The sequence below is a fragment of the Culex pipiens genome, chromosome 2, assembly GCF_016801865.2.
Source record: "Culex pipiens pallens isolate TS chromosome 2, TS_CPP_V2, whole genome shotgun sequence".
In the NCBI taxonomy this organism is placed as follows: domain Eukaryota; kingdom Metazoa; phylum Arthropoda; class Insecta; order Diptera; family Culicidae; genus Culex; species Culex pipiens.
Window position 1 is genome coordinate 62,374,939 of NC_068938.1, and position 24,183 is coordinate 62,399,121.

At 39.1% G+C, this 24,183-nt stretch overlaps 1 protein-coding gene and 1 non-coding gene across 3 annotated transcripts; one reads left to right on the plus strand and one right to left on the minus strand.

Annotated features, from left to right (window-relative positions):
- Positions 1-735: 735 nt before the first annotated feature.
- Positions 736-23,130, minus strand: LOC120419382 (G-protein-signaling modulator 2). Of its 2 annotated transcripts, none has more exons than XM_039582054.2 (7): positions 22,476-23,130; positions 13,478-14,217; positions 12,903-13,416; positions 6,177-6,392; positions 6,006-6,109; positions 1,862-2,102; positions 736-1,802 (listed from the first exon to the last, which is right to left on the minus strand). In XM_039582054.2, the coding sequence occupies exons 1-7, from the start codon at positions 22,518-22,520 to the stop codon at positions 1,443-1,445; spliced, it is 2,220 nt and encodes a 739-aa protein (XP_039437988.1). In that variant the 5' UTR covers positions 22,521-23,130; the 3' UTR covers positions 736-1,442. The 2 variants fall into 2 exon arrangements, with proteins under 2 accessions (XP_039437988.1, XP_039437987.1); XM_039582053.2 differs by having other exon boundaries at positions 6,171-6,392; positions 22,476-23,127.
- Trnaq-uug (transfer RNA glutamine (anticodon UUG)) lies at positions 5,897-5,968 on the plus strand. Its single transcript has one exon. It is a non-coding gene; the product is annotated as a tRNA-Gln (tRNA).
- Positions 23,131-24,183: the final 1,053 nt, after the last annotated feature.

Here is a 24,183-nt window from a genome sequence, read left to right on the forward strand (position 1 = left end):
TCACAAACTTCTTTTTTTTTGTTGCTAACATCACGCATAACACCTGCACACTTGCGAATGGATGGGCAACAAGTTTTTGGGTGGGAGCTACCATCAAACATATATCGGGAAATATCATTATCAATCCATATTTTCGATAATTATGTTGTTCAACAGATTTTTTTTCATTTTCGTATCGTGATATGGAGAACACAGCAAACCAAACTAGGGCACTTATTCGAGTTTATCTCGCTTGCGGGGGATTTGTGGACGATTTTTTAGGTCTGACGCAATCGTAAATATCTTCGACGTACTTTTTTCTAGTATTATTTGTTCACTCTAATCAGTTTGCGTTAGTAATATTTTCTGTATATTGGTAGTCTGTTAGATATAAATATTAAATTTGTGTTTTTGCTTCTCGCGCTAGATTTTGGAAGATTGGCGATCGCGCTGCGCGCGCTTTTTCTTAGGAATGCAAAGTGATAAATGCTATGATTTTTTTTTGTAGGATTTGTGAGTCGTTCCGGTCGCGGACAGAATCGTTTCGTTGCTGATTTGCGGCGCAATAAATTAAAAAGTCGGAGTTGGTTTTTTGGATGCAATATCGTGCGGATTTCTTTCCAGTGAGTTGGGGGAAATTGATTATTATTTTGTTTTCAAATACTTAATCGTACACTTTTTTTGTCGTTTAATCTCTACTTCCCTAAGCTTTGTGTTGTTCCTTTTTGGCTTAGTGGCTAAATAAATGGCTGTTTCTTTTCCTTTTCGGTTCACCTAAGCTTAGATCTAGAGATTTTATTTGTTTTTTTGTTTGTTGCTGCAGTATTATAGATTTGTTTGTCCATTAAATGTAGGTTGAAAAGTCAAGCACACTTTTCGGTAAGGGTAATTTTGGTCTTTCTAATATAGTTTTGACGTAACCTTCCTCGGCGGAAGATGCTTTCTGCTTGCAGTTTGCTCACGATTCGACGAAAAATGGATACAAATGGAGCTCTCTAATCAGGGTTGTGAACGTGTTAGTCTTCTCTGGTAGTATATAATAAAATAAATCTGATAGAAAAATATAAGACATTGGATTAGTTGTGTAAAAACTAGACTTTATGTACAATATATGATGTTTGCTTGTTCCGAATTGCATGCAAAATTACTACAAAACTAGTGGAATTATTCACAAATACGTCGCGATTCATAGGGACAGGTGGCGGGGCTGGGTTTAGCTTCAAAAAAGCAAAATACATTAGAAATATATCCCTACGTTTTATCAAAACAAACGCTCACACGTACAGAGAAAGTACACCAAACACGCACGCACACAATTCAAGGAAAAAGAAAATATGGCCCGGATCGATTACTATTATCGTTCGATATCGACGAGTACACACCTAAATTTGTCAAAAACTGCGCAAATCGAGAAAGAAACCCGTCCAAAAGGTCGAATTTCCTTATCGATCCAACGAGTAAAATCATTTGAGTCCTTTGCCCCCATTTCCGCTGGCATTCTGATTTTGATTATTTCCATTTCCGTTGGGATGATTGTTGGCGGTTCCGTTTGTGCTGCTGCTGACGCTACTGTTCACGTTGTTATTGTTGATGTTGCTTCGATTGTTATTGTTGTTACTGCTGCTGTTGTTCAAAGGTACCGTAGCACGTTGATCCTCCATGCGGCCACCCTGCAAGCGCATAATCAGCGAGAAGAAATCCTCATCCGGGACGGTGGCTCCACTGTTGGAGTTTCCAGCCACCCGTCGCTCTCCACCGGCCTCCGCATCCATCGTGATGTTCGGCGTCGGCAGTTCCGAGCGCTGCTCCTCGATACGAGATCCCTGCAAGAAAAGAATCCAATCAACATCACAAAAATTCAAACCATCAAATCTAAACTCACTTGGCACCGCATCAGCATGTCCAGGAAGGCATCGTCCGGGGGAGTTCCGACGACGACGCCACCATCTTGGGCTGGTTGATCCGGCGCGGCTGGGATGGCGACTCCGTCGGCGTCAGTTTCAACGTTCGGGCGGGCCGACGAGTTGTTGGTGAGCGATATTCGCTTCAACCCAGGGAGAAGGGCGCGCTGTTCGTCCATGCGCTCCGACTGGAAGTCGGCGATCATCTCCAGGAGGGCGTTGCTGGGAAATCAGAATTAAAAAATAAGGTTGTAGAAAACTTTGAGTCGAAGATGTTTATTATGTGCATAATTTGGCGTTGTCACTCGTGCGAAATTTGCATTATCTATAAGTTACTTTTGAAAGATTTAGATTTATACAAGATGATAAATAATAGATAAAATAAGACCTTCCTAAATAATCGTTGATCGTAGAGCAATGCGTCAAGATTTTTTGCTTTTGTTTTTTTTTAAGTATTGTGCGTTAATTGCACTTCTCGGCGAGTTCATTTGAGTTACAAACATTGTAATTGGTTTATTTATGGTATAATAATGCAGGAAATACATATTTCTTTATCAACAAAGATTGAATCTGTGCAAAAAAAAAATAGTTTGAAGAAGTGCACCAGAGCACCATAAGGCAGATGAGCAATTGCTTTTTAAAAGCACAAATCTGGAGTTTTTTAACGGTCCAATAAAAATTTTTTTTTTTTGGTTCTTGAGTGTTCAGATTCAAATACTCTTGACCAGGGAAGGTATTTGCCGATGGGCCTCCAAAAAGCTTTTTAAATTTATTTTCTTCCAGTTAAGGAATTTACTATAATCATGTATGGAGCACTTGTTGACATTAGAGCGTAAACAAAAATCCCCTCACCATCGCGAGTGAGGGACGCCGATGGTGGCATTTTTAGACATTGTTTACGCTCTAGTGTCAACAGCATTCACTTTGGAACAAAACAATGTTCTACAAAATTGTTCGTTTGTTCAAAATCTACAATTGCTTCATACATCATTATAGTGAATTCTGTAACTGGAAGGTAATAAATCAAACGAGGGCTTCGCGATGGTTTTTTGCCATTTGCCTACCCTGCTCTTGACTCAAAAAAAAACAAATCTATTGGTTTAGTTATTAAAAAATGATCCCCTTTAAGACAACTTTTCTAATAGTACCTATGGAATAGAAATCGTCAAAACCTTAGCATTTTCAGATTTCTTTAATTTTGCTTGTATTCAAAACTCACAAACATTAATTTTGTTTAAAAATAAATAAAACAATGAAACTATTTAATAACAACGTTTTGCTTTGGTTTTGAATAGTTTCTACATTTTTGTTTTAATAAAAATAATGTTTTCCAGTCATTTAGACAGAAAAAAAAACTTCCTAATATTTAGGGTAGAATCGAAATCAGCGATAGCATAGAAATGATAAAACTTTATAAAACTATTCAAACCTATTAAACATTTCGAGGAATATTTTTTTTTAGATGTCTTTAGCCAAAAATAAAAAAAAAAACAAATATTACTCTTTTGTTTCTGAAATGAAAAAAAAATATTTTCATAAATAAATTAATAATTTTTAATTAACAAAAATCAAAAAATGCAATAAAATCAAATTTTCGAAGAATATAACCATAAAATTTAAAAAGAATCTAATTTTCGAGTTATTTGAAAAATCAAAAACAATTTTAGAATCCTGCAAACATCAAACATTTAAAGATTTTTTTAAATAGCTAAATAAAAAAATCTTAAAATTTCTTTTTTTTTAATGTTTTGTTTTGTTTATAAAATTTTCGAATTTATGATTTAAATTTGAATTTTCAAAGTTAATTGAGTTTTTCATTTAAAATTTATTTTTGTGCTATGATTTTTTTTAAGGTATAAAAAATACCTTTTAAGTTTTAACTTCATTTTCAGATTAGATTTTTTTTAATGTTTCGAATTTTTGGAACATTTTAAAATAGTTTGAAGTTTTTGATCTCGAAAAATGACTCACTTGAATCTACAGAAGAAAATATTATTTCCAAAATTCGTATATTTGAGATGTTTAAAGTATTTTTTTTTATTTATAAACAACTTTCAAAATTTTGAAGCAAAGATGATTACGAAATGCGTTTTCAATATCATTATAATTATGCTACTACCAATAATTTGCAAAATATGAAAAAATATCCTAGAGTTTTATGTCATTTTTCGATTGGAAAAAAAAAATGCAAAAAGTGCACTATTTTACTTAAAATACAAAAATATTTTTGTATGGTTGTAACTTTTTTAAATTTTATGTTTTTTTTAGATTTTTAAGTTATTTAAATTTTTATTTTTGATTTTTTTAAATTCTCAACTGTATTGCATTTTTTGAGTTAAAACAAATCCTTAATATTTTTAAAAAATTCTGGATCGTTTTTTTTTTAATTTTAAGAGCTTGTTTAGCTTTAGTTTTAATGTTTCGAACATTTTCTTATTTTTTGAAATTTTTACAGTTATTTATTTTCTGATTTTTTTTAATTCATAAAGCCGATGCAAATATTTCTCTGACCGAGGTCGAGGGGAAAGGGGGCAAAAATATAAAATTGAAATTGAAGTAACAAGCCAAAATTTCAACATTTCAATGCAAAATGGCATGGAAAATGTTATAAAGCAGTCGGTTTGCAATTATTAGTTTTCAAAAAATCTAAGTTCTGATCAAAATATTTTTTTATGTGGAGAATTATTCTTTTTGCGGTGCTATATCGAAAATTCACTAAAACTCAAAATATTTTCAAATTAACTCAAACGTGTCAAACAATACTATAAAAGCATGGGAATGCATTTTAAATCGATTTCAGCTGATTGCACTTAAAATTACAATAATTTTTCTTATTTTTTTGCCCCTTGATTTTTCGGTTTAACTGTATCTTAGTTATACCCTGATAGCAAAAAAAACAAATGTGCATGTTTTTAATTGTATTCATTGAATGGTTTTTTTAGTTTTGTGAACTGCCGTTCTACGCATAATTGTCCCATGTCAGTTTTTGACGATTTTGACTTTATGCCATTTTTAAGTTTAGTCTGATGTGTACTTTAAGAAAAACACATAAAATCTGGTACTTTGTTCGGAAACTCATCAAAAACAACACCAAGTCTGTTTGTCCCATCGTTGAACTTCTACGCATAATTGTCCCACCAAGTATTTTCTTACACGGAATCATTAGTTTTACTAAGCATTATGCCTTGTTTACCTGTTGTATAGCAAGAGGATCACAAATAAGGGTGATAAACTGCTAACTGGAGCGATTAGGGACACATAGGACGAATAGGAACCCACGGGACAATTATGCGTAGAAACACAGAAATCGGTCGAAAAATTTCAATCGCATTTTTCTCAGTTGCACTTTTTTGAACATGGGACAATTATGCGTAGAACGGCAGTGAAGTTTAGGCGCAAAATTTGATTGATTCGGGCAAGTCTCCATTTGTTGATGCAAGTTTTTTTTTTTATATTCTTCACTTCTGCGATGGTATCTTCAATTCCTTCAAAGAGTATGGTCGTCATCTTTATAGTACGTCACGCAAATTGCCACCAAAAATTATGATTAAATACAAAAATATCAATACAAAGAAAGTGACTGTACCATTTCAATATTTTAGAGTTTCCCTGAGGCTCAACTTGTTTATTTTTATTTAACTAAACTTCACAGATTTTTAGAAATTAAATTTGACCATGTTTTGGCATTTCTTCTTCGTCCGCTACTTCGTTTATAATATTTTAATAAAATGTTCTGTAATTTGAAAAACATCCCAATCAAGTTTTTATACTTAGTAACAGTTGAAAAAGTTATCCAGAAGATAAAACAAGCTGATGATTAAACATTAAATTTCATTGATTAAGTTTAATGGATAAGATTTCAACAAATGAGAAGATGCATTTAGAGTCGACAAATGATTCCTGATTTAAAATTATAACATTCTGACTGATCGCCCATTGTTCTTTTAGCCGCAAGACTGATCATTCCGTTCAACCACAATATCCGTTCCCTTTTCTTCACTCCTACTTGCACCCGTGGTCCTATGGTGTAATGGTTAGCACTCTGGACTTTGAATCCAGCGATCCGAGTTCAAATCTCGGTAGGACCTCTACTCGTTTTTTTTTGCCGAAACGATCGTTACTCACCGATTCTCCTTCGCCACGGTCGTAGTGGCGGCGGCTGCACCAGCATTGCTGTTGTGCTGCGTCAACGGTTTCCTAGCCGAGTCCACACTTTCGGCGTGCGTTAGCTAAAATAAGGTTTATTTAAGATTTTGCTTCTTTCAACAGCAGCAACAATGAGTCACCCACCTTTACCTTCAGCGTGCACCGTTGGTCGTCCATCCGTTTGCTCTGCGATCGCGTCAGCAGCTCGAAAAAGTCCTCGTCGTTGTTTTTGAAAATGTTCTCGTTCTGTGCGGCGCCACCGGAAGCGGACGTCTTTTGCTGCTGCTGCGCGGCCAAGCTGGACGGTGGAAGTGGGTGCTGGTGCTTGTCCTGGGTGTTTACCATCTTTTTGCCATCCGGCGTCAACTGGAAAAGTGTGAAAAAGGGAAAGAAGTTAGCGAAAAACAGTTTTATTTCAGTTTCAAGTGCCGACACTTGCAGATAAGATACGACACGGGTTAACAAGGGGGTTTTATGATGTCACACTTTCGCGATGAATCTGAAAAAACGCAAGGTGCGGCGCGGTTTTACTCGGTGCACACGCGGAACGGAACTGATTCGAGTCTTGATTTGACTTTGTTTCATCCCTCCTCCCTAATAACATCAACACGTCGATGGCAGCCAATGTTTGCGCGCCGCTCGTTCACACGGGCTTATCATTGTTTGCCGATTAATTGACTCTATGCTTGTTACACTTTGCGCTTAACCTGATGACGACCTAATGCTAAGCGGTTGGCGAGTGCCCGTCTCTAGGTAGGATGATTAGTAGAAAGGGGGCAGAAAGTTTGTTTACTAAAACTTATTTGTTTTTCTCTATAAACTTTACCCTCTACAACCCAACCCCGCCTTTAGAAGGGCTTCGATTTAAAAAATCGCAAAAAAAATCCATTTTTCAACCAATTTTTGATCTTTAAATAGCATTGGAAAGAAGATCTCTTAAAATTTTAGAAAATTTCAGGGGTTGGATGTTTGACTTGTTTATGTGGCTTTGCCAATGTTTTAAGAAATGTATTTTTTTTAGAGGTCAACTTTGGCTGTGTTTTTTAGTTACATTTCCTATATTTTAAGTAAAAAGATGCCTCTACGCATTTATTTACAATCTAAATGATAATGGTGCCTTTATTGAGAAGAATTGTGAAAAACAAGCAAAAAATTTAAAAAGTGACTGTAAAAATATGAAAAAACAAATAGATAGGGGCAGGGGGGCAGAATGGACCAGGGGGCAGAATGGGCCACCCTTGGTTTTAGGCTTTAGAATGGATTTAGAGTAATTGTAAGGCAAGGGTCTTATAAAGGACGTCAAATAACTTCACCATACCGAAAACGACGTTTGAATTCATTGTATTTTTCGAATTATGAGCAAAAATGTAAATTTATTAGAAAAACCACGCAAATGTTGTTTATTTCGAGGTTTTTAAATAAGCTTTCTGAAAAGTTGGATTGTTTGCTCAATGCTTATAACGTGACTAGATGTTACTACTAAGGTAAACAAACAACAACGGAACCTTCAAATCATTTAGAGGCTTGGTGGTTGAAGTGTTAAATTAAAATCCACTTGGGGGCAGAATGGACCACCCTTATCCTGCCTTATAAAAACAATCAAAAGTTATGAAATTTGGATTAAATGGATTATTTCACTCCTGGTAGCTTCACAAATAATGTTAAATGCAACATTAGTTGATTTTTTAGTTGTTTTGATGATTATTTGTAAAAATAGTGTCCTTTTTCAACAAATTAACTACTTACTTACTTTATCAGCAACAGGTCTATCGACCCAACGCTGAACTAATCGAAGATTTCCAGGATGCTCGATCTTGGGCCGCTCGTCTCCAGTCGCCCACAATGTTGGCCGCTCTTGCATCTTCGTCGACTGCACACAGCCAACGCGTACGAGGCCTTCCACGAAGCCGACGACCCCGTCCAGGTTCGCTGCTGAATATCGTTTTAGCCGCCCGCTCGTCCGACATTCTGGCTACATGTCCAGCCCACTTCAGCCTGTCGTGCTTGATGACTTTTACGATATCAGCATGTTTGTAGTCTTGGTACAGCTCGAAGTTCATGCGCCTGCGCCACCGGTCTCCTACTTGCTTGCCGCCGAAGATAGAACGCAGGATTCTCCGCTCGAAGACCCCAAGTGCTCTCTGGTCAGCCTCCTTTAGCGTCCACGACTCGTGACCGTAAAGAGCTACAGGGAGTATCAAGGTCCTGTACAGCGTGATTTTCGTAGGCGTCCTTAGGCTGCGGGACCTTAGCTGGCTACGAAGACCGTAGAAGGCCCTGTTTGCAGCACTAATCCGCCGTTTCACTTCGCAGCTCACATCGTTGTCGCACGTCACAAGTGTACCAAGATATACAAACTCATCCACCACCTCATATCTTTCTCCATCTATTTCCACCTCCGAAACACTATCACCTGCACTGCCACGTGCTCTGCCAGCAACCAGATACTTGGTCTTGGCAGTGTTGATGGTCAGTCCGATCTTTGCAGCTTCCCGCTTGAAAGGGACGAACGCCTCCTCCACTGAACGACGATCAATACCAATGATGTCGATGTCGTCAGCGTATCCAAGCAGCATGTGCGATTTAGTGATAAGTGTTCCGTTTCTTTGCACGCCTGCCCTTCGAGCAGCACCCTCCAACGCTATGATGAACAGTAAGTTCGAGAGAGCATCGCCCTGCTTCAATCCATCCAACGTAACGAATGCTTCAGATGTCTCGTTAGCTATTCGCACGCTTGATTTTGCTCCGTCGAGCGTTGCACGAATCAGTCTAATTAGCTTCGCCGGAAAGCCGTGTTCTAGCATAATTTTCCAAAGTTCGTTTCTTTTGACTGAATCGTACGCCGCCTTGAAGTCGATGAACAAATGGTGTGTTTGCAGGTTGTACTCCCGGAACTTGTCGAGGATTTGTCGCAGAGTGAACATCTGGTCCGTCGTTGACCGACCCGCTCGAAAACCGCACTGGTATTCGCCGACAAAGGTCTCGGTCAACGGTCTCAGCTTGCTCCACAGGATTCGGGATAGTACTTTGTACGCTGAGTTGAGGATTGTGATGCCTCGATAGTTGGCACAATCGAGCCTTTGCCCTTTCTTGTAGATTGGGGTGATGAGCCCGTCTAACCAGTCGGTCGGAAGCTGTTCTTCGCACCAAATTCGCTGGACGATTTGATGCAGAATCTCGATCATCCGCGCGCTCCCGTGCTTGAAAAGTTCGGCCGGAAGTCCGTCCTTTCCCGCGGACTTCGCGTTCTTGAGCTCCTTTACGGCTTTTTCCACGTCCTCCAACGTAGGCGGGTCCACAGCTATTCCATCATCCTCAACGTTCATCCTGTCCTCGACGATTCCCTCTCGCGTCTCACCGTTCAACAGCTGTTGGAAGTGCTCCTTCCACCTGGCCGCTACCGCTGTCTTATCTGTCAACAGGTTACCTTCCCTGTCGTTGCACATAACAGGGGAAGGCGTCGCTTTCTTTCTTACACCGTTGACAGTTGCATAAAACCTCCGCTTATCGTTCGCGTTGTACTGTGCTTGAGCTTCGGCAAGTACTCTCTCGTCGTACTCCCGTTCTTTTCGGCGGTGGATTCGTTTCTCAGCACGTCGCAGCTCACTGTATCGCTCACAGTTTCGGCGCGTACCCTTAACCAGCATACGTTTCCTGGCCTCGTTCTTCCCGTCCGTCACTCGCTGGCACTCCGCATCGAACCACCCTTTGGGTTTGCGTCCTCTGGTCGTGCCGATCACTTCGGTAGCCGTTGTGTTGACGATGCTCTGGAGGGCTCCCCATTGCTCGTCCAGGTTACCCGTAGGCGCGTCCTCGTTGATCCGCTCGTCGAGCTTCCGACTGTACTCTGCAGCAACGTCGCTGCTCGCGAGGCGCTGGACGTTCAACCGCGCTATCCTCGCAGTCCGCGGGGTCAACACGTTCGACAGCCTAGCTCGGATCTTGCACGCAACCAGGAAGTGATCAGAGTCGATGTTCGGTCCTCTGTACGATCGGACGTCCATCACGTCCGAGAAGTGTCGACCATCCACCAAAACGTGATCGATTTGAGTGCACGATTCGCCATTTGGGTGGCGCCAGGTGTGCTTCCGAATGTTCTTGCGCGCAAAGAAGGTGCTACAGATAGCCATTCCTCTGGCTGCGGCGAAATTGACCAAACGTAGGCCGTTGTCATTCGTGCGAGGATGAAGGCTCTCCTTGCCGATGACCGGATGGAAGAAGGCTTCCCTTCCGACCTGCGCGTTTGCGTCTCCGATGACTATCTTCACGTCGTGTCTTGGGCACTCTCCATAGGTCTTGTCGAGACGCTCGTAGAAAGCGTCTTTATCGTCATCGGGCTTGTCGTTCGTCGGCGCGTAGATGTTGATCAGGCTGTAGTTGAAGAATTTGCCCTTTATTCTTAACACGCAGATCCGGTCATTCACCACCTTCCACTTGATGACTCGGTTCTTCTGATCCCCAATCACTACGAAACCGACTCCATGCATCGCCTTTTCGCCGCCACTGTAGTAGATGTGGTACTTGAAAGAGGTGTTGGCGATGGGGTCCACCGCCGTGAATTCTCGCTCTCCATGACCGGGCCATCGAACTTCTTGGATGGCGGCCACATGCACGTTCAGCTTGTGCAGCTCCCGGGCAAGAAGGCCAGCACGTGCAGGATCTTGGAGAGTTCGAACGTTCCAAGTACCGAGTTTCCAATCGTTGTCCTTTTTACATCGCCTGGTCTGATGCCGATTTATCCGTCCTGAATTTCTTCTTTTGTTTTTCTGAGTTGGTGTTTCGCTTCGGTATGCCGCCTAACCAGGGCTGCGAATACCTAGTCTCGGGGTGGGGCTGCCACCTTGCAGCTTCCGGGACCCAGCTGCGGTTTTCTCTCGACACCGTAACGGGGACTTTTGTCTCGAAGCCTAACGGTACAGCTACACCCTCCGAAGAGGGTGGAGCCCCCCTTACCCTGTCAGCATACTACCAAAGTTCCCACCGGGGTTGGTTACCCGATCTCTCCAATGGTTACTAGTATCCCGGCCAGCGCCGCGGGGAGGCCAGGGTATCGGAGTTACTGAACAAGAGGCTAAAGGACCACTTGGTGGGTCTATTTTATACCTACGGTACTTGTAGTACCTATGGTACGCGTTGTCCAGTCGTTCGCTGACCAACAAATTAACACTATTTTCAAAAAGGTTTGTTTTGGTAAATGACAATTTTTATTAAAGTGGTCTAACTTCATGGAAACTATGTTAGAAAGGTACCTTAAGTCATTTCTTATCTCCCTTCAACGTTGTATTAGACGAAATGGCTTGTTTTCTAAGGTGGCCCATTCTGCCCCGCACCCTGGAAAAGTAGTCGAAAAAACTTTTTTTTTAAAGTGGCTCAAAAATAGTTTTAAGCTAAAAATTTTCATCAACCAAGTATACAACATTGAAGGGAACATCCCAAAGCATAAGCCTACTACACTGAATTTGTAAGTTTTCATGTTTTTCTATGGTTTTTGGCGCATTTTAAATAGGCGGACCATTCTGCCCCCCCTGCCCCTATGCATAATGTAATGATAGGAGGTGGTAGAATAGACCAAATGCTACCAAAAACAAACATGAACTAAACAAGATAAAGGCAAATTAAAATACTAAAAATGAAACAAAAAAACATAAAACAAGAGACGTAAAGTTTTTCGTAGAACAAAAGTTGCTCAGAATGACCTCCTGAACACAACATAAAAAAAATCGAAAAATAAATGTGGGCAGTAGAGGGTTAAGCTCGATTATTAAAAATAATACAGCGAAAAAAAATATTTTTTTTTTTATTCGATTATCCGAACATTTGTTTTACTTCGGATAATACTTTTCCGAGGCCTTGGGATAATCTAGTCTGAACTGAACTTTTGAAAAAGTAAACGATATTTTATTCTTGCTCACCGAAAGAAGATAATGACAAGAAATAGCGTGAATTATTCAAAAATCATCAATTGAAAAATCCAAAAATTAAAAAATAAATATATAGATAACTTTGGAGCATACTTTGAGACATGTTTTTGGGGCCCAAATTTTGGGAAAAATAAAAGTAAAAATCCTGTTAGGTATTTGATTAGCCAATAATAAGGTTTTTGAATTGTAAAATTTCTCACTTTTCTATTCATCAATTTGTAAATGAAGATTTTTTCAGCACGAGTCGTACGTTTATCTAACGAGGTTCAAGTTTTGCAACGAGTTCCATACAACATTTTTTGCAATTCCGAAAAACACCCATTGCGTGAAATTTTAATTAAAATTTTCATGTATTTTGTCAATAGATCGATTAAATAAAAAAAAAATGTTGAAAAGTATTACTTTTCGAAAAAAAAGTGCTGAAAAGTTCAACTTTTCAACACCCATTTCAGTGCTGAAAAGTTGAACTTTTCAGCATTTATTTTGAAAAGTGTTGCTATTCGATTCTGTTATTTTTGGTACAGCAAAGTAGGCTATTTCGTCGTTCAAGATTCAAGACAGGTAAAGAAAGTAGTTTCACGACGGAATTGCAAAAAAAAAAAATTTAAATATTTTGTTGGATTAGGGGTAAACAGGTATTCGCCTATTTGATACAGCATTTGACGTATTGATTGATCACAGAGTAAACCAAACCTCATTTGTACTCTGAGAATGATTTGGGAAAAAAATATTGAAGAGGATTTCTATCATTGAATGTATGTACCTTTTTTTCAAATTACTGAATTAGTTTTTCTTTTTTTTCTGGAATTAGTTCCCACCCTGCATCTCTATATCAATTACCATATTTACACTATAATTGCCAGATAACGATCATCATTATGGCAGAGGAAAGCAAATTGTTCACCCTAATTTAATTGACGTATGCACAAATCGTTCTCGCAACAACAACACTCACCTTGATCAGATCCAACTGCTCCATGCTCTGCCGCCGCACCCGATACTGCTTGGACAACCCGCCCCCGCTAGCAATCTTACCCCCTCCCTGCACACTCTGCAACTCCTGCAGCGTATCGCCCTCCGTCTGATTGTTAGTACCACCAGCATCCGCCGCCGCCGCCACCGGCAGCACCTCCGGCAATCCCAAAATCTTCCGCAGGTCCGATATGTTCATCTTGGCCGTATTCTCACCCACCACATCGACCAGCTCCTTCGCCAGCAGGTAGTGCGAGTTGGCGTAGTGCAGGGCCTTTTCGTGATTGCCGATGGAGGAGTGGGCGTTGCCGAGGCTCCAGCAGGCACGGGCCTCTCCGATGCGGTCACCCAGCTCTTGGGCGATCGCCAGATGGCGCTGGTGGTAGTCGATCGCTGTGGGAAAGTCGCGGAGTAGGGTGTACGTGTTGCCGAGACTGTAGCACGCTTGGGCTTCGACGGCGCGTTCGCCGAGTTCCATGGCGAGGGAGAGGGTGCGTCTGTGGGTAGAGAAGAGTGATTTGAGTAAGGGGAAGTGATTTGATTGGACGTTTGACTTACTTGTAATGATTCGCGGCCTGCTCAAACTGTCCCAGGAAGATGTGCGAGTTGCCGAGATTGCTGTTCGCCCTCCGTTCCGCCGCCTTGTCGCCAAACTCGCGCGCAATCCGCAGCCTCTCCTGGTGATGCTCGATGGCAGTTTCAAAGTTGCCCAACAGGTAGTAGGTGTTGCCCAGGTTTCCGCACGCCCTGCCCTGCGCGCCCCGATCGCCGAGGTCCTTCATCAGGGTCAGATTTTGCTGGTAGTAATCAACGGCTTGCATCAGCGATTCTTTCACCTCGTCCGAAAAGTCTCCCGGGTCTTTCTGGCCGAGCTGCTTGCCCTTGGCGTGGTACACATTTCCCAGGTTGTACAGGGCACGACCCTCGGACAGTCGATCGCCTAGTGATTGTGCGATGGCGAGGTGGCGCTGGCAGAAGATTGCCGCCTCGTCGAACCGTCCCATCACTTTGAGGGTGTTTCCGAGGTTGCCGGACGATTTGGCCTCGCCCAGCTTGTCGTTCATCGAGCGGGCCAGCGTCAGGTCGTGCTTGTGGTACTGCATCGCTTTGGTGTAGTCGCCCAGGTAAAAGTACGCGTTGCCCAGCTGGCTGTATATGGCACTCAGCGTCCGCAGGTCGTCCGTTCCGGCCTGGATGGCCGCCTGGAAGAAGGCGACGCCGGCCCGGCAATCGCCGGATTTGCACAGCCGCTCGCCCTCCAGCGCCAGCTCCAGACACATCGACGAGCCATCGTTGTTCTGTCGGGAGATAGAGAGAAGAACAGATTAGTACAAAACGCATTTTGAGAAATTAGGAAATCAAAACACAACCAGCATTAATAAAGCAACAAAATATCCGAAATTGCCACCCCTAGAACGCATGCGGCGAAGGCCACCAATTACAAAATTAAACAACCGAAATTGTTCTTTTTAAAAATCTTGAGAGTAAACGGCACATCCGCCGCCGCCAACACCAACCAACACGATACACAATTAGAGATGAAACTGTTGAGAGATTCGCGCCGAACGGCGGTGGTCGGTGCTGCGGGTGGAGGTGGAGGCAAACGTGGTTATGCGTGGCTTAATTGAATGATTCACCAGAGCATTGGAGCAGTGGTGCTCTCGGTGGCCGCCTTTGGAGCTTACAGCATATACTGAAAGGTGCACAGTTAAAAAAATTGTAGAAAATCAGAAAAAAATCTACGTTTTGATTATTGATAGATTTCCTACAGTGTACAGCCTAGTGCAACGGCGGTCAGTGAGGCATCTGCTGCAGGCGCAGATGATCGTCGTTACCAAAGTCCGAGTTTCGATCTGCGAAGCGCGGAAATCAATTGAAGCCTAACGAGAAAATTACGAAAAAGGTGTGTAGGAGTTTTTTTTTTGGGAGGATGAAAGGCTGGTGAAGCTGAGCGAGTAATTTGCGCCTTGGGCGGTAATTTGTTTTAAATCCCCCCCTTTTGCGAAAACCATCTTAAAAAGTGGAGCATTTTCGCGAAGGTTCTTCAAGAGTTACGATTTTTCGCCAGATTTGCAGTTTTATGTGTAACATTAAATTTAATTAGAATTTGGTGTTTTGCTTTATAACTCAACTATGATATGATCCAGTTTTCTGAGATTTTGAATCTGATCTAGATCAATCAACAATAACAATAACTTTGCTTATTGCGAATTTCGGTGATCAATATCAAAAAACCCTTTTTAACATATTTTTAAACTCTATTAATCTATTTTAAAAATGTTAGAACAAGCAAATTGGGTAGTTTTCTACGATCTCACGATTTTTAAACCTATGTCAAAAGAAGCCATTTTGCATCATTAGTTTTCCAAGTCTCGACACAATTTTGGGGGGGCTGGTAAAAAAAAATATAATTCTAAATTATGAGAAAATGAAAATCAACTATTTGTAGACCGTTCCAAAAGTAAGGCTTGATTTTAAAATTTAGAAATTACTGTATCTCAGAAACTAATTGCACGATTTGCAAAGTTCCAGAGAGAAAATTGAACTAAAAATTTGCTCAGCTTTTCAAGAATAGGGGCTGTTTTTCTTTCAAGAATTATTTTTAAAATACAATAAAAAGTAGCTCTACCTAAAAAATGGTATCTTTTGTAAAAAAAAGGTAGATTGTGATGTACTTTTCTATTGCAAGTTCAACTTTGCTTTAAAAAATGCTTTTTAATATTTTTTTGGCAAGGTTTGCGATACTTTACAAAAAACAACACAATAACAAAACATAACTTTTTCTGTCTTTCAATGGATGAAATCAAGTGTTAACAATTAAAAATATTATTTGTAATTTTTGTTCTTTTATGGTTATAGATAGTATCGAATTGGGACATTACTTATTGATTTTTTTGTGTAACATATTTAAAATAGACCTGTTTTTTCTCGAATTAGGGGTGTAAAAAAACATCATTTGAGGAAAAACTTTTTCAAAAAGTACAAGACGGTACTGTCAGAGACACAACCGAAAGACTAGGACAATATTAATACACCTGCTTTTAAGAGCACAACTCGGAAACGACGCAAAACTGCTCTGATGAATTCCTACCGTTTGTCACTACCAGACCAATCGCTACCTTGAACTAGAGGAAATGAACCCAACTCATAACACAATGAAAAAATAAAATAAAAAATCTGGTGGCCTTAATGAATTAAGAAATTTATTTTTACGCAATAAGCGACAGCTTCAGATCTGGTCTGTTTTGAAATTCATGCAATTTCGTATTTTTTTTTTTAATTTTTAGGTTTGTATTTTTTGAAATAGGGGAATTTTATCCAACTATTTCCTGTTATATGTAAAAAGAAACCATGTTAATATTCGAAAATCTGTAACTCGAAAAGGGATTTCCTGATCGATTTGGAATCTTCGGCAAAAGTTGTAGGTTATCATTAGGACTTTTCAGAAAAAAAACAGGGGCACGTCAAAACCCGTTACTCGCGGGGGAAAAAACATTGATTTTTGGAAAAAAAATTTTTTCTAAAAACTTAAAACAATATTTGCAATGGCCTAATAAACGATTTTTTTTTTTGCTTTTTGGATGTTTTTTGAAAAAGCCATGAGTCAGGGGTGTTGAAAAATACATAGAAAATTCGATTTGCGATAACGTAAAGAATTACTCAAAAGCTTTCACCCCTTTTTTAGTTAATGAGTGGTAAAATGATTCTTTTGACCATACGAAAATTAAAAGCTAGTTTTCAAAATTTAGGTCAACGGAAAGTGGGGCAAATCGGGACTCAAATTTTAATGGTAAAATTTTTTTTTGTCAAAAATCTTAAAAAAGGCTATCACTAAGGCAAAATGTCAAAATTCAAAAAGCAAAAAAGGACTAAAAAATGCTAAAAAATGAAAAAAAAAATCTATTGTAAAATTGGCCCAGGAGCTCGAATGTGATAGAGCATTATCTTCAGAAAATGGAATCTAAGGGGTCTCCCGAGCAAAACTTTACTCACAAAAAATGCACTTAAAGAAAAAGTGTCTATTTCACATGTTAAACTGCCTACCAACACTATTCTCAATTGTAGTCCCAGATGTTCCCTTCAAGCTCCAGGTCGAATCGAAATGATGTCTGGATGGAATATTTTTTTATTGATTTTGAAAAATGTGAAACTTTTTCACTAAAGGGTCAATAACTCCCTTAAGAATGAATCAATTGGAATGCTTCGCCTTATTTTGTTGCATCTTTTAGCCCTTTCAGATACCTTTTGAGCTTTGGAATTTAAACAAAATTTCAATTGTTGATTGTTTTAAAAGATTTTTCCGTTGCCGATGACTTAGACTTCTCATATTTAGCCCAGATGTGCTGGTTATATATGTTGAAACAAAACTTTTTTGACAGATTGGTGAAGTCCAAACGACGTCCCAAAGAAAGGGGTATGATCTGTTTGTGGACTCGCTCTGAAGAATCATTAATCAAATTATCTTTTTGCAATTCCGTCGTGAAACTACTTACTTTTCCTGTCATTCTTGAACGATGAAAAAGCGGGATTGCCTCCAAAGGGTGAAACTCAAAAGGCAGAACCTCGGCAGGCCAAAATTCAATGGGCCAAATTTTGTCTTTTGCCCAGAAGGCAGAACGTCTCAAAAGGCCGAATATCTCGAAAGGCAGAATGATTATGGAATTCAGAATTTTGTTCATATTTTCACGATTTTCATTGATTATGATATTCAAAGATACAGTAAACTAACGAACTGTGTTCTTTTTTATAATTTTAAGCGAAATTAGTACATAATGAGTACATTCTGTTTATCTTTACCGATCAAATTGATACCATGGGGGTCGGGTCAATCGGCAGAAAACCGATCGGCAGAATGCCGAATGGCAGAATGTCAAATGGCAGAAATTTCAATCGGCAGAAAAATAAATGGCCGAATGTTAAATGGTAGAAAAGGTCAAATGGCAGAATATAATATGGCAGAAAAGGCCAATCGGCAGAAAGGGTCAATGAGCAGAAAATTAAGAAGCTGAAAAATGAAAAGGCAGAAAAATCAAAAGGCAGAAAAATTAAAAAGCAGAAAAGTTAAATGGCAGAACGTTAATAAGCAGAAAAATTATTTAGCAGAAAATTAATTAGCAGAAAATTAAATGGCAGAAAGTTGATCAGCAGAAAAAATAAATAGCAGAAAATTAAATGGCAGAAAATTAAACGGCAGAATAGTTAGTTGGCAGAATAGTTAGTTGGCAGAATAGTCAAATGGCAGAACAGTCAAATGGCAGAATAATCACATGGTGGAATAATTAATTAGCAGAAGAGTTGAATGGCAGAATAGTTAAATGGCAGAATGTCAAATGGCAGAATAAATAATTCACAGGAGAGTTGAATGGCAGAATAGTCAAACGGCAGAATAGTCCAATGGCAGAATAGTCCAATGGCAGAACAGTCAAATGGCAGAATAATAAAATGGCAGAATAGTCAAACGGCAGAACAGTCAAATGGCAGAATAGTCAAATGGCAGAATTCAGACCGAAAAAGAACATCAAAGGCAATGGTGGGGAGGAGGGACCATAAAAAAAAATTCAGGAAATAACAAATAATTGTGCCTGCTTTTCTTATAAGTGGTAAAACGTTTACAATTATTGTACTTGGTATTATCACTTATATATTACATTATTTTCCACGGACTTGATTTAATATTAAGAATTTATATTGTAACTTCAGTGTTTATTCAACATAAACAGTTTATCAAGTTTATCAAACAGTTCAAGCAATACAAATAATAATTTTTAATAAATTGTACTGTTTAACATTTAGAGTCTTTTTGAATAGGTCCTTTAAACATATAAAACACAATAGCTTATAGGACCTTTAAAAAAAATGAACCGATGGAGGTTATGTTACACATGACCAGTCTGCCCAAGAACTATGCAAGAAGCATGTTGAAATGGTGGCAAATTTTCGATTCGGACGGTGCATGTGTTGTCCCTGCTAGAACGGTGGAGCATTTCTGCTAGAATGCTGTAAGAATTTCCAGCTTTGTTAGAACTGTGCTAGATCGTCGTAACTGGGAGATTTCTACCACTTGAAGTAGTGTATGCACTTGGTAAGAAACCAGTCAAGGAAAATTTCAAATGGGCAACAACAGCAGCGAAAGCAAGCCAGAGATGGTGTAGAAAACCCCCCAAAAAATCGCTTCGTTGTTCTGCTGTTCGTAAAAATGTTTCTTGACTCCTTTCCTTTTCGAGCTGCATACTGGCCCTGTGTCCTAAATAGTTCCTTAGTAACTTTTTATAATGACGAAACCATTAATGTAAACAAACAGTCTATCCCACTTGCTCTGGTGACAGTTATCGTTTGGTTATCGTTGTGTAAGAGTGGGATAGAGTTATCTACGTGGTTTACCACGTGCACCACCACAGCTGATTTTGACAGACGAATCATTCTACTCGATTTGCCTAAGTATGCGTGTTAATTTTGTTACGAACTAACACACTCTCGCGCGTGGATATCTCTATCGAGCTGTCAAATCGCAACATGGAGTTAAACTTTCTGTGCAGTTGCTGTGAAGCTTACCAAGGCTTTTCAAAAAGTTTAACTCCATGTTGCACGCACACACTCTCACTTTTAATTTCTCGATAGGCCAGCAAAATGAAATGGTACCCTAATGTGCGAACGCGTAATACAGAGTTATCTATGTGCGCATGTATTGCGTGTACGTACACGAGGTTAAATTTTGTACCGGCAAGCAAAACAAATGGTGTGCTAGTGTGTGTGAGATCGGGCTTAGATTGCTCTATAGAGCAATTAATATGGTACAAATTTTAACCTAAAAACCCTTCGTGTACAAACACGCAATACATGCGCACGTAGATAACTCTATAGATCGGGCTATAGAGTTATCTAAGCCTGCTCTCACGCACACTAGCACGCCATTTGTTTTGCTGGACGGTACAAAATTTAACCTCAATCTATTTCGTGTACGTACACGCAATACATGCGCACGTAGATAACTCTATAGAGCTTTCTGAGCCCGATCTCACACACACTAGCGATCGAGAAATTAAAAGTGAGAGTGTGTGCGTGCAACATGGAGTTAAACTTTTTGAAAAGCCTTGGTAAGCTTCACAGCAACTGCACAGAAAGTTTAACTCCATGTTGCGATTTGACAGCTCGATAGAGATATCCACGCGCGAGAGTGTGTTAGTTCGTAACAAAATTGACACGCATACTTAGGCAAATCGAGTAGAATGATTCGTCTGTCAAAATCAGCTGTGGTGGTGCACGTGGTAAACAGCTGGTTTTTACAGGCGATTGATCTACTCGAAAATAGTATAAACAACGGGCTTTGATGTTTGAGGTCCAAAAAACATAAAAAAATCTTATAATTGCTCGCATTTCCGTAAACCTTCATCAACTCTCATTGGTGCATTCGAAAGGTCTTTTGAAGCACTTCAAAATGAGCCATAGACATCCAGCATTGGTTTGACTTTTTCTCATAGCTTTTGCAAATTACTGTTAAAAATTGATGTTTTGAAAACCTTAATATCTTTTTGCAACAGCCTCTAACACTCATATTCCCAGTTAGGAAATTTCATGAACTATAACAGCTATTTAAAGTCAGCAGTTTCAAAAAACGGGTGCCACGATATCTCAACACTGCTTCGACCAAATCGGCTCATTTTTTTAGTGAAGACGAAGGCCGGTTTTCAAAAGGTTTTTTTTGATAAAAACATTTTTATGTTTTTCATATAAAAAATCTTCAGCTTTTGATTTTTGTATTTTTCTAAAAAACAAAATTTCAAAATCGAGTTTCGTCATGCACACGGGATATGTCTTGAGAGTCTTCATCCCAAATTTCAACAAATTTGGTCCATCCAATCTCGAGATATCGTGTCACCCGTAGGTCAACTCGGTGTTTTGAGAAAAACGCTCACAAAGTTTGACGGTTCGCTTTGCGCATGGCAAAACTTTAAACTTAAATCGTCTTCGACTCACTTAAATCATGAAATATCTTTATGAAACTTTCAGGAGTGATTGGAAATCATCTTTTGAAAGGATTTAATAAATAATCGGAAATATGAATTTTTGAGATTTTTTACATGGATGTAACCCCTTAACCTATGTTTAAAATTTTAGAACAGGCAAATAGAGTAGTTTTCTACAATTTCAAGATTCATTAATTTAATTTTTTGATTTGTCAAAAGAAGCCATTTTGCATCATTAATTTTTCCATACAAGTCTCCACTCAATTTTGGGGGCTGATCATACAAAATGGGTGACCACTCAAATCCCATTTTCAAATTCCCTACTTTTACAGAAAGCTCAAATAATAGACATTTCTTATCTAAAGAATTATTTACAGATTTTTGGCGGTTTTTGGCGAAGTCCCGATTTTTTTCCCGACTTTCCCGATTTCGCGACTTGAGTGGCCACCCTGAATGGGTATGTAAGTGTTTAAAATTCTGTATCTTGGGATTTTTTGATCGATTTCTCGAAATTTTATTTTAAAGTAGTATCAGAGACATAACCGAAAGACTAGGCAACATTAACACCTGCTTTAGGAGCAAAAATCGGAAACGACGCAAAACAAACTGCTCTGATGACTTCCTACCTTTTGTCACTACCAGACCAATCGCTACCGTGAACTAGGGCAAATGAACCTAACACATACCACAATGAAAAAAAAAAAAATCTGATCATCACGAAAAATGAGTTATTCTCTACAATTTCGTTTTTTTTTTTTAAGGTTTATATTCTTTTAAATAGGGAAATTTTGTCCAACTATTTCATGTTTACTCCCAAAAATGCACTTAAAGAAAAAGTGTCTATTTCACATGTTAGACTGCTTACCCAAACCATTCTCATTTGCAATTGTAGTCCCAGATGTCCCCTACAAGCTCGAGTTGATGTCTGGATGAAAGATAGGGATATGCTCTGTTTGTGGACTCGCTCTGAAGAATCATGAATCAAATTATCTGTTTAGTTTGCAATAGGTCCTAAACACCATATTAAACAAAGCCTTTTTTGAAGGGTTTTCATCCATTTTTAAACAACCGATATAATTTTCGGTTTGCTTCTTCTTAAACGCTTGAAACTTAAAAACGATAAAAATTTAGTTTGCTTCAGAGAAAAATGCAAGCTAGTGCTGGAGGTCTTGATGAATAGGGCCAATTGCAAACTAACCCGAGATTGTTTTTTTTACGATTATGAGCATTGAATTTGAATTGATTTGATTCCACATACACACACATTAATTCAATTTTCACCAACATAAAAATTGTATTTTAATAATCGCTTTTGTCCAAATCGATCCCCCTTCCAAATTAGATATTCCTGGCGCACACTTCCATCGAGTAATTCCAATTGTGTTCTGCAAAAGCTTCGTTCCAGCAGGCACCAACAACAAAAACCGTCCAAGCCGATTACGAAGAATGTGAATCAATCTCACACCCCTTTATTTTTCTGCCTTCTGCTGAGTGCTTGGTCGTGTCCCAAGTTGGAACGACAAATTTTAATGATTCATTTTTTCGTCACCTCCCCACGGAGGAGATTGAATTCCGTCATGCCCGTTCTTTACCTGATCGCTGGATAGATTCTCGGCGCTGGCCGAAAGTGAAGACATAATTTCCGCCGTGTTTCCTGCTGGATGGGGACTTCCGTCCTCTCGCTCCTTGTTAGAATGTAATTCCCTCCGGTTCGGTTGATGCTTTTTGACGGGGCCAAACGCCAAACCCTTTCGCTTGTTTGCTCAAGTGGCCAATCCGGCTGGCATCACTCCGTCGTCAACGGTCCGTCGAGTATTTGCAGCGAGAGATTGCAATCTGGTTCTTCCGTCAATCGAAGAAATGAATACAGCAGCAGCAAAAAAAAGCAGTGGAAAATGGGGGTGACGCACACACTGACTCAAGTACACTTCCAAGAGGGTCACACAGTGAGAATCTGCTGTTTTGCGAAATATCACGGCGGCCAAGCCCAGTTTCGAGTGCGGGAAGGGCCCACTAATATCACATCCAGAACCTTTGGCACTTGCAATCACACACGATAATATCAACGCCACACGGTGCTCAAACTAATATCGGATTGCGCGTCGGGAAAACTCGAACGATTTTCCTGTCTCCTCCAGAAGGAAAAAAAACTCCGCTGGAAAAACTCACGACCCGCGACGAAGACGACGACGGTACGCGCACACACAAAATTCCAACTCTCAAAACTCAAACACAGCGGAGCAGCAGAGGCTGCCGTTGGTTGTTTTGCCTGCACAGAGAATGATGATGAAGACGATGTACAGGTTGCAATTTTTTCAAGCTCTCATGCATTGGGTATTTTGATAGCTTTTGACTGATACCGTTAATATTACTAATTAAAAATTGACACCATAAAGAAAACCAAATCGAATTTATTTTCGATTATCTGCAGATCTCTACTAAATTTTCAATTCAAAATATTGTAATTTTTGCGTAGTCATTCGTCTTAACTAGAAGTCTATGATGACTCGTTTGGTGACGCTCGTGACGCTTGAATGTCATAATTGGAGCAAGGCAATAAACTAAGCAGAGAGGTAAGCACGATTTTTAAATTTGGTAAAAGATTGATACATACTTTGAAGAACCTTTTTGTTTTGCATTGCAAATATTTTGTAAACTCAAATCAGATTAGGTAAAATTATTATTATTGAATATTTGGTTTTGAAAGGGTGCACAAGAAAATGTTTGTCTTCTTATTCAAAACTGATCAAACTCACGGACCCAATTCTACAATAATCGAACTGTAAAAATAGTAAAACTTTGATGTAAGTAATATTTTAGACTGTACTTTAGAAGATGAATCAAAAATTATATCGAAAGTTCCTGTAGTTTTGAAGATACTAAAACGTGTGTATCAGAAATCATGGTGCTCTTGGTAATGTACACCGTTAAATATTAGGCTGGTACAAATTTTGTTTAAGGTTTTTGTCTCCAACACAAAAAATATATTTTTTCAAAAAACATCTAAAAATAAAAAAAATTAAGTGCAATCAGCTGAAATCAATTTAAAATGCATTCCCCTGCGTTTAGAATCATTTTTAGCATGTTTGGGTTGATTTAGAAATCTTTTGAATTTTTGAAAATTTTCAATGTTTATCATAGCAAAAAGTTTTTTTTTTTGATGAAATTTTTGTTTTCGTCAAATCTTACATTTTTTGAAAACTAATGATTGCAAAACAACTGAACTAGTGTAAAATGCATTTTAAAACACTTTTTTCATGCAATTTTTCCATTTCAATATATTTTTATTATTTTATTGCA